Raw genomic sequence first — 10,840 nt, 5'->3', positions numbered from 1 at the left:
ATATGATGTCCTATATGATTGTGTCAACTATATAAATTTTTACTGAGCATCGGCAATGCATATATGGCTGAAAGATGTATTTACGAGCATCGACCGATGGGTCTCTCTCTCACACACACACGCGCGCGCACACACGCACAAGTGGGACCCGTTGAATTATTTCTTTGCTCGTGACAGCTTTTAATTAGGTTCCACTGTAATCTAACTTTTTTCTTAAGTTATTCATTGAGCTCAGTGACTTCAAAAAGTTGTACAGAAGCCTTGTTTGGGCCTTTCCGGCGTCGCTGAATGTGGGCTGAGTAGCCATGTTAGGTTGTACTGTAGTACACAGGCCTTTTTTTTCAACATCAGCAATGCAACTGGGCCGACAGTTGTACACAATATCCGAGTAAACTTGTTATTCTCCGCCCCGCTCGGCGGCAAACTTTCCTAGGAGGTATGCATTAGGCTTAACAAGAAAATGGACTTTAAGAAATAATAAATGGGATGTAATTATAATAACTGAGCAGTAACTATAAAAAGATGCACCAAACACGTAATTAGTTTAAAAAATATATTATTTTCGGAATTTGAAAATTTTAATTTCATTACTTGTTGCGCGCGCAATATTTCGTTGAATTTTAACGTAATACAACTTTATTTTGAAATTATATTTAATCTGACTAGAAATTTCGGATAAAAATATTTGGGATCCCATAAAAATGTGGGAATTTTTCTTGAATTCTGTTTTGAGCGGTTGGTTGAAATTATTAATCGTTGTCCTAGCTAGAAAATGGGTTGTACTTTTAACAAACTATAAATGGGTTGTAGTAAATTCCAATTGAATTAAAAAATGGGCTGTACATTCTTACAAATCGCAAATGGGCTATATGTTCTCTGCCACACACTTGGGCCTTCTAAGTTGACGCGTCCCTAAAAAAACTAAGTTGACGCGTATGCAAGACTTTGTCAACAACACACGGTTCTGGCAGCTGTGGCCGTTGGATGTCCATCCAACGGATGTCGTGCTTCAGCCGCCCAAAAAATGATTCCTCCCCCTGACATCTGGGGCGCACCGTTTCTGAGGCTGACCTGTGGGCCTACTAAGTTGATGCGTACCAAGGGCTTTGTCAACTTAGTCAATATAAACGATTCTAGCTGCAGTGACCGTACGATGTCTATCCAACGGCCGTAATGCTTCTTCAACCTCTGGTCTTCTTGCTCCAGCCGCCCAAAGCAGCGCCGGTCGTGCCGCGTGCTCCTGCTTCCCGTGGCCGGCTGTGATGCCGCAGAGGCCTCACCGCCCCCTACTACTCCCACCGCTGGCCAGCCATCCCTCTACTCACCCACACCCCCTATTATTCCGCGGCGATGGCAGCCTCACACCGCAGCCGAACCAATGAACCCTCGTACTCCTCTCCGCGCGGGCTTCCACTGCCGCGTCTTCCCCGGCTCCGCGTCGTCCCCTTCCTAGGCCTCGCCGTCATCCACCGCCCTGGTGCTCTCGGCGCGGCGTGGTCAACGTGGTCAAGAAACGACTTCCATCGGAAGAGTACTGTCGCGGAGAGGCTGACAGTTGGGTCCACGGCAGCCGCAAGGAAGTGCCTCCTTATTACGCGGAAAATAATTAATCCTCCACCTGACAGCAGGGACCCACCGGATGGGCAACTGTATTTCACGAAAAAAATGTTTCCCCCTAATTGTTGGGACCTACCAGCTACATCTTCGCATGCAAGGAAGTGCGTCCGGGCAAAAAAAAGATTCGCCCCCCTGACTGCTGGGACCCACCAGCTACATCTTCGCACGCAAGGAAGTGCCTGACAGTCGGGACCCACCTGGTCGAAGCGTACGTAGCGTTGTCATTCTGGTCGCGAACGTGTACGTATATACTGGTCGATGTAGAGGCACGCACGTGTCGTAGTAGAGGTGCGCACGTAGCATGTACACGTACGTACAGCGGCCAGTGTGCAAGAAAGAAAATACGGCCACGTACGTACATATGGGCAGGGTCTCGAACGCCTACTCGCGCATACGTACGGCCAGGGCTCGTATACATGGCTGGGTCGGAACGGAGAAATAGCGTCGTCGTCGTGTTCATGGGGAGCCAACCGGTTGGGTCGGAACGGAATGCGTCGTCGTGTTCATCGGGAGGGCTTGGACGGAACAGCCGATGGAAACGAGGCCAGGCGTACCGCAGAACGGAGGAAACAGGCTTGTGTTCGACTGTCCACGTTCGAAACGGGATCCTGTTCATCGGGAGGGGTCTGGCGTACCGCAAAACAGAGGAAACGGACCTCCTACGGTGGAAACGGGGGTCCTGTTGATCGGGAGGGGTGTGGCGTACCGTAAAACGGAGGAAACGGACTTGTGTTGGAGCGCTACAGTCGAAACAGGGATCCTGTTCATCAGGAGGGGTGTGGCGTACCGCAAAACGGGACTCCACGGGATACTGTTCATCTCCACCGTCGACCCCCTCCAGCCTCCAGAGGCTACTGTTCATCCACCGTCGACCTCCTCCAGCCTCCACCTGCGACTATTCATCCATGGGTTCCTGTGCATCCAGCCTCCACCTCGCGCTACTCCACTGGCTACTGTTCAACCAGCCCTCTCCACAGGCTCCTGTTCAACCACCCCTCCACGGGCTACTGTTCATCCAGCCCTCCACCGTCTACTGTTCATCCTATCCTCCACGGGGTGGTCCTGTTCATCCTGCCCTCCACGGGGTCCTGTTCATCCAGCCCCAACCGGCTCTAACGATCGGGATCCTGTTCATCCACCCCCACCGGGAACTGTTCATCCAACCCCCCCCCCCCCAGCAACGCTCGCTGTTCATCCAGAGGCAGCATCGATTGGCTTCAGTTAGCAGCAGTAGCGAAGGAATCACTCGATTGGGTTCAGTTAACAGCCATCGATCGATCGCTCAGGTTCAGTAACGCGTAGCCTGCAGTGCAATCGCTCGGGTTCATTTAGAGCCCAACACCTCGCTCGGGTTCAACTAGAGCCCAACGCCTCGCACACACGCGCGTACTTTCGAGAGAAACGCGCATCGCTCGGCCCCCGACCACCCACCGTAACCGGGGACTCCCTGATATTTTCCGCGCCCTTGCTTCTACCACGGTTTTTTCAGTCATGGATAGCCCAAAGAATGTCATGCAGCTGCGTCTCCGGCCCGCTCAGGACGAAAAGCCCATTTTCTGTCATGATTTTTTGTCACAGAAGTAGGACCCCACCACATCTATGATGATACCGGGCTTTGTCACAATTATCGTCATAGAAGTGTCATAAGTATGACAGAAAAGATTTCCGTTTGGCCCAAAATATCACGGATGTGTCTTTTTTTGTAGTGTTCTCAGCCCAACCCATAGCAACGCTGGGTCATCTTGAAATACATCGTTGTCCAGCACAATCATCAACCCTAACAAAGTGATAATCCATTAGTCATCATTAGGGTTGTGTTGTAGCAAAAACTTTCTTACCTAGCAATTGTGGGAGGATTCAATCAACGCAATAATGTACTATAGTAAGAAGTGAATTTTGCACAACAAAATCACTATAAATAGTGTTTGGTGTTGTAGGTTTGTTTCTAGAGTGTAGAGCCAGATAATGGATAAGAGGTGCTTGCTGATAATTACAAAGTGTGTGACGGGGCTGATTCCGTGCAGATTAGTAGACATGCAACTAAGGGCGCGGCCAGTTTTTTCTGGGGCTTTTGGTTGGCTGTGAAAATTAGTTGCCCTAGGTTGAGCTTCTAAAATAAACTGGGGAGAGGGCAACTTATTTCCAAAGCCACGCATAAGCGCCAAAAGAATTCGCCCTAAGTTTGTAAGCTTGAATGCTTTAGTCCTACTCATGGCTACCACAGGTCGGAATTGACCGAAGGCGGCGGAGCACCTTCTTCCAACTCTCTCTTCAGTGGTGGGTCTCACCCCTTGTGTGTTTTCGTTTAGTATTGCTTGTGGGGCCATCTATCTCTAGACCATCAACAGTAAGAAATTTTCAATTTGGGCCTACATGGCATACACACAAAATCACTAGTGCGCTTAGCGCTCTTTCTCTCAGTCTGGCATAAAGGTGGAGAAGATTTTTTGAGGAAACTCTTCTCTGCTTTAAACAAAATAAAAGCAAAAATGCAGCAAACCAAATGGGCTGGCCCAGTGGCATGTGGGTGTGACTATGAGAGCTCTAATGTACTGCACACAACATCTAAATGTCACAACAACGCTAGGAACGGTTGTTTTGGGCTGCATTTTGAATGCCTAGTAGATTATTCGGTTGTTGCGCTCACATGCTCATTGGCCACAGATCTTATTCGCGTTTCATGCGTTGGATCCTCGTACGTGGCGCACACCGTCTTTGAGCAACTAGGCCGGCCCGTATAACGTGAACAATGCTACCTTCTGGCCGGATTTCAGAAGCTTCTAGAAGATTTTGGACCGACCTTTTTTTTGTTATTTGTTTTTCTTGTTCGTTTTTCTTTTTTCCCTTTCTGTTTCGGTTTGTTTTTCTTTTTTGCTTTTGTTTTTTTGTTTTTGTTTCTTTTTTCCTTTTTGGTTTTCTTTACTCGTTCCAAGAAGAATTTTTCAAATTCATGAACATTTTTCAAATTCGTGAACATTTTTAAATGCATGAACTTTTTTCAAATTCACGAGGTTTTTCTAAATTCGTGAAAATTTTCAAATGCATGCACTTTTCGCAAATCCACAAACATTTTTTAAATTTGTGACTTTTTTCAAATGCATGAAATTTTTTCAAATCCGTGAAATCTTTCCAAATCCGTGAATTTTTTCCAAATCCATGACTTTTTCCAAATTCGTGAGATTTTACAAATGCTTGAACCTTTTCCAAATCCATGAACTTTTTTGAACGCGTGAACTTTTTTCAAATTCATGAGTTTTTTGACATGCTTGATCTTTTTCAAATATATGAACGTTTTTCAAATCCGCAAACATTTTTTAATATTCATGAGCTTTTTCCAAATTCATGATTTTTTTTTTCAAATCCGTATATACATTGTTTTCAAAATTTTGAACATTTTTAGACTCGTGAATTTTTCCAAGACCACGGATTTTTTAATTTCATGAATTATTTGATATAAAGTCAAAAGTCAAATGGTAGGCATGCAGTCGTTGTTTTTTTGGCAAGTCAGTGATCGATTGGTTCTTTAGCAATATTGATCGTGTTTTAAGGCAAGTAGCGATCGTTTGGTGCTAGAGCGAGAGTGCGCACTGGTGGGCCAGCCCACGCAAGCTACCGTGTGACCGCCGACTCGTTAACTGGTGCAAAGAGTGCCAATTAGGAGTTCTCCATGTTTTTCTCAAAAAGAGGAGTTCTCCTTGTTCACTAACATTTTTTTTTCGCTCGCTGCAGAAATGAAACCCACCATCTCATTTGAATAAAAACCAACTATCTTTTTTAAAATTATTAGTTTTTGGAGAAAACAAAAATATTCATGGATTTTAAGGTTCACAAATTCAAAAAACATTTGCGAGTTTGAATAAATATTCATGAGTTTTTAATTCAAAAATGTTCATGAATTTGAAAAAATGCCTTTGAATGTTGAAAAATGTTCAAGGGTTTAAAAAAAGAGTTCAGGAATTCGAAAAATCTTCATGGAATTGAAAAAACTTTACGAACTTGATTTTTTCTGGATTTGAAAAAAAATCATGGATTTGAAACAATCTTATCCCTTGTGGAAAATATTGGTGAATTAAAAAAATGTTAACAATTTGAAAATATTCATGATCTTTTTTGTGAAATAAAACAAAGTAGAAAAACAAGAACAAAAATATAATAAAAAATCAAACAAAAGAAGAAGAAACCCTACGAGAATAAAACCAACAAGGGAAAAAAGAAGGCCAAAACTTCCTAAACCACTTGGAAGCTTCCTTATACCGGAAACACAAACAGTGTGTGTGCATAGATGGGCCGTCCATATTCCCAATGAAGAAAGCATGGGGTGAGTGTTTTCTACCAGAAACAACTCTATTTGATGCTATATGCGTGAAATACAAATTGCAACGCCTTCATAAAAATAATAACGAAATGCTGCAATTGACTGCCTACAACGCGAGGAGCGTCAAATATATCTTGGATAGAACCACCGGCGGTCCTTTCTAGTGTCACAGAGCCCATGGCTTCGATGTGGCTCAATGGCTTGAATCTGGCCCGACCGAATGAAATACCTAGCTAGGGTTTATCGATCGATGGAATGAAAATGGGCTGGATGTATCTTGTCACTCTCGGCCAAGTAGATGGTTGAGCAAATGTATGCTAACCAGGACAAGAATGCGAAGAATTGGATCTTCTCCATGCATGAATCATTGTCGCATGATGAATTCACCCGCTTGGTGGTGACTCTTTGGGCCACCTGGAGCGCGAGAAGGAAGGCTATTTCCGAAGAAATGTTCCAACCCGCACTGGCTACACATATGCTCATATCCTCGTTTTGTTGGACATCTAGGTACTTGGAAAGACCAATACTCCGGTTAGCAGAAGCATTGTTGTTGGACCTACTGTTTGACGCGCCCCTCCATAGGAGCGTGTGAAGTTTAATGGCGATGCAGTAACCAAGAATTTCAGCATACATCTTTGCTCTGGGGTTGGTCAAATCAAATCCATTAATCCACAGATAAAACTTTCTGCACTCCAAATAATGCTGTATACATCTAGAAGCCCAGATTTATTGAATCTGCCCATCATGCAAATGTCAGAGCGAGCGAGGCCTCTCTGTGTATGTCGCCCAGATCGATTTCTTAAAACTAGCTGTGTTTCAGCTGGATGTATGCAGCTGCAGATACAGCCAAGATATGCTTAAGAAATGGTTGCCCCTCACGTGCCCGCGGCGCCCGCGGACAAAACCTCCCCGTATCCTATTGCCGCGCCATGTTACCATGTTGTTGTCAAGGGTCAAGATCGTCGTCGTTAGCCGCTGCCGCCCGGGCACTGTAAACAAGTGCAGTTAAAGATATCGCCAGAATCCACACACAGGTTTTGTAGTACATCGGGCACAGTAACTTAACAAGCCACTGCGTAGAAACTAGCAAGTGAGGATAGGGTTCTTGCTTGGAGGTTTGATCGAGGCAAAGAAAAGTCAGTGTGTCCTAGAGCATGTGGATCGTGTATTAACAATCCCAAAGAAGTACACACATCTTGTACTGCCATCTGTTCTTAAATTTGGCATGTTCTTCCAGCCGGCCGGACGCCCTAATTAACACAGCATGGATCTGGCCAACCGTTTGCTTCGCTTACCAAATATCCAAAAGACATCAGTCCTCTTCGTGTCAGCAAAATGAGGGTTTGCTTGTTTTCATATTTTTTAATTTCAAATTACAAAATGTTACCAGTACAAATGTGTAGTAGTGCAAGGATTTGAGGTTGGAAAGTCAGTCATTGCCGCGTACTGAGTGATTCACACTCCCTCTCCGCATTTAGAACTCTGCTGATTTCTTTAAGCGACCGTCCTGATGGGATCTTAACCACACTGCACCCCGGCCAGTCCACTACCCCACACGTCGACACACAAGCACAAGAGCGAAGGCAGCAGCACTACAGCTTTACACTAGTGTCATAGCTCGATCGGCGCAGGCTAGTTAGTAACGTCGACCCCCGCCCTCCCGGAGCGCAGCATCTGGCAGGGTGCACGAGATGGCGCCGCCGATGCCGAGCCGCGCGCTCATCGTCGCCGTTGCCGCGCTCCTCGTCCTCGTCGTCGCAGCCGAGCTAGATGCGGGAAGCAGCGGGTGGGCAGCGGAGGATTACGGCGGCGGCGCCGCCATGCAGGCGGCGTGCAGGGTGGAGGACGAGGAGGGGTGCGGCGGAGAGGCGACGCCGCGGAGGCATCTGGGCGGAGGCGGCTACATCGGCTACGACGCGCTGCGGCGCAACGCCGTGCCGTGCTCGGTCCGCGGCGCGTCCTACTACAACTGCCGCCCCGGCGGGCAGGCCAACCCCTACTCCCGTGGCTGCTCCTCCATCACCCGCTGCAGAGGATAGAGACCCACGGCGTACAGCTTCCTCCTACCTCGCCGTCGCCGCCGGCCGCCGTCCGGTGGTTCTTGTAGGATCTTGTAAGTTGTAAGACATGTTCGATTGATTTTCTCTTCTTCTTCCTTCCGTCGGCGGTTCTTGTTTGGGGTTTCAGTATACGGGATTCAGTCCGAGAATGATTCGTTGAGCAAATCATCCATGGCAACTTTTGTACTTGGAGGCAATGTACCGATGCATCGATCGTGAAATCAATGTTACTGATTCGTTTGAACTGTACTGTGCGATCGGTAAATAGTACGAGTATTACTGCCACGGTGTTTTAATCGAGTTCATAGTTTTCAGACTGTCTGTAGCGTGCGTGCGTACGTACATGATCGGTAAATAAATCCGTGGTCCTGTCCCGGAGGCAACGAATCGCACTACTCCTGGACGGATGGATCGATCGATCGCGTTGGTGCTGCCACTTGCCAGTATAATTTATTATTGCGATACGGGCGATGCATTGCACATGAAGCGTGCGAGCTGCGTAGGAACTGGCGCACCGACAGCCTCTGGAGAGCACGAGACTTTAGTGTTTTGTTTGAGCCCAGATCGGAAGTGGGCAGATGCAGCCAGAGTAGCATAACCGCACGACAGTGCCGGCTAGTTGATGATGGATTACTGATTTTACTGTTCCATTTCACAAGTTGTCATGCCGCCGCCTCAGAACATCTGCAACCGCACCCCATTTTCCCCTGGACGCTCACACGGACAGCTTGAACATCGTCTGAATCCAAAAACATCATCCAACAGCCCATACGTGGGGTGGATATGTGGCCGCTTGGACTCACCCGGGCACGTTCGCCATGTTGGACAGACCCATCTCGACCTCACACACTAGTAGAAAAAGGCCCATCTGTCCCGGTACATAAGACCCATCTGTCCCGGTTGGGGAACCGGGACTAAAGGGTCGTTACTAATGCCTAGGCCTGTAGTCCCGGTTCTTCTACTAACCGGGACAGATGGGCCTCCACGTGGCCGGTGCTGCGAGCCCAGGCAGGAGGCCCTTTAGTTCCGGTTGGTGGCACTAACCGGGGCCAATAGGCATCCACGCGTCAGCTGTTCAGGAGCTAGGGTTTTTGTTTTTTTTTCTGAAAGGGGGGGGGGGGTGGATTTGGGGGTTTTGTATGGTTAATTAAGGTGTTTCATATATTGTGTGAGGTAGCTAATTAATTAATATAGAGAAGTGTTCTCTCTTATCTCCGTGCTTGGTCGACGCTACGTACTATACGTATAGAGAGGCCCTCGACACGCTAGCTAGTAAGAAAATGAAGGAAACCATTAAGTACAGAAGTTCGTCATGCATACCGAGTGAAGTGATCGACCTCTCCTTCTCTGAGAGATTGGTCGAACAACAAGTTTTCGTATTATCTATCTGACGCTACTGGCTACATACATATACAATATGTAAGATCTCTTACAATCCCCTAGCATTTGAAATCAACTTCCACATGGTATTCTCCGGCTTTATTGATGACGTGGTCAAGAAAGAATCCCGCCAATTCCTCTTGAATTGCTTTCATGCGATCTTGTGGTAGGAGTTCATTCCGCATCTGCCACGTCTAATTTGAAGAAGGGAGTTAATACATATATATGAATGAAACTCAACAGAATATTATTGCAAGTCGCGTTGTAGATGAACTCGCACACGTAGTATCCACAGTAATCATTCCCTTATTCCTGCCACAAGCACTTTACGAAAAATAGAGGTCAATCAAACTGATAATGAAGCATTATAAATGGCATTGATGAAAGTAGCTAGAATCAACGGGAGATGCGCGCAACTAGCTAGCTAGTAGTACTTACTTTCGGGTATGTATATCGCAGCTCCTTCGGCAGTCCCGGAGCTTCTGCGGTGAACTGTTTCCAAACCCTGCAAGACAAAGAAAATAATTATTACTTGAGATATCAGGAAATGAACAAAAAGTTGCCGATATGGTGCTATAATGATCGATTGAACTTACTTGTTGAGAATTTTAGTCATGTCCGCATAGGTCTCGGGATCTTTTCATCTCGAGTCAAAGACGGTTAGTAGTCCCCGCTCAAGCTTAATCTCCAGGAGAATATAGTGGAAGCTGCGCACGCATGCATAACTCATCAATTACATTACTATAATCTCGCTCGAGTAATAAGGGAAACCGAATATGCACACGACAGTAACACATACTTGAAGTTGGAAGGAAAGAGTATTAAATCTTTGTTTTGATTTATTAACAATGATTTGAGCAAGTTGCCTCGGCCTCTTCGGCGCTCTTTGTAACCTGAAATTCATCTATGAGATTTGTGTTAATGAACCCAATATCATACATTTCTGCTTTTCTGCACTCGACGATCTTCAATCTGCATAATATAGTGAGGATAATTATAAATACATGCAATGAAAGAGCTGAGCTATATATAGAGACTTAATGACAGAAGTAGTACTTACACACAGTTGCAAGTGACCGTTAATTTATCGAGGGCCTTTTGATTGAAGAACTGGAAGAACTCCTCAAATGGAACATGCAACAGATCAGTTCCAACGAGGTCGTGCTCCTCTTTAACTCTCAGATACAAAGTATTCGTCCCCCCAGACTCTCTGCAGGTTTTCATGTACCAATTATGGAATCTTCGCATCATCGTTGTTAGAGATTTTTCATCTTTGACGAGAGGCTTCCCGTACTCGTATCTGTGTTCGTCCACCTCCAAGAAATCATATTGTACATCGTCGGGCAGGTAATCTCCAAGATTGCTATAACTGGGCACCATCCCCGGAGCATTAGCGACGATGTCGCTAGAAACATTGAGCTGGGGGCACGATTGGTTTGCTTGTTCGCCGAGCTGGGCAATTTTTTTC

At 46.2% G+C, this 10,840-nt stretch overlaps 1 protein-coding gene across 1 annotated transcript; it reads left to right on the top strand.

Annotated features, from left to right (window-relative positions):
* Window positions 1-7,415: 7,415 nt before the first annotated feature.
* LOC109747620 (rapid alkalinization factor-like) lies at window positions 7,416-8,236 on the top strand. Its single transcript, XM_020306649.4, has one exon. The coding sequence runs from the start codon at window positions 7,624-7,626 to the stop codon at window positions 7,969-7,971; it is 348 nt and encodes a 115-aa protein (XP_020162238.1). The 5' UTR covers window positions 7,416-7,623; the 3' UTR covers window positions 7,972-8,236.
* Window positions 8,237-10,840: the final 2,604 nt, after the last annotated feature.

Source organism: Aegilops tauschii, chromosome 3, assembly GCF_002575655.3.
Source record: "Aegilops tauschii subsp. strangulata cultivar AL8/78 chromosome 3, Aet v6.0, whole genome shotgun sequence".
In the NCBI taxonomy this organism is placed as follows: Eukaryota; Viridiplantae; Streptophyta; class Magnoliopsida; order Poales; family Poaceae; genus Aegilops; species Aegilops tauschii.
Note: the sequence above shows the minus strand (reverse complement) of the source record. Positions and strands in the feature narration are given on the sequence as shown.

What these genes read in the sequence shown, in the direction of transcription:
- LOC109747620 (XM_020306649.4), top strand. Translation starts at nt 7,624, where the DNA reads ATGGCGCCGCCGATGCCGAGCCGCGCGCTCATCGTCGCCGTTGCCGCG.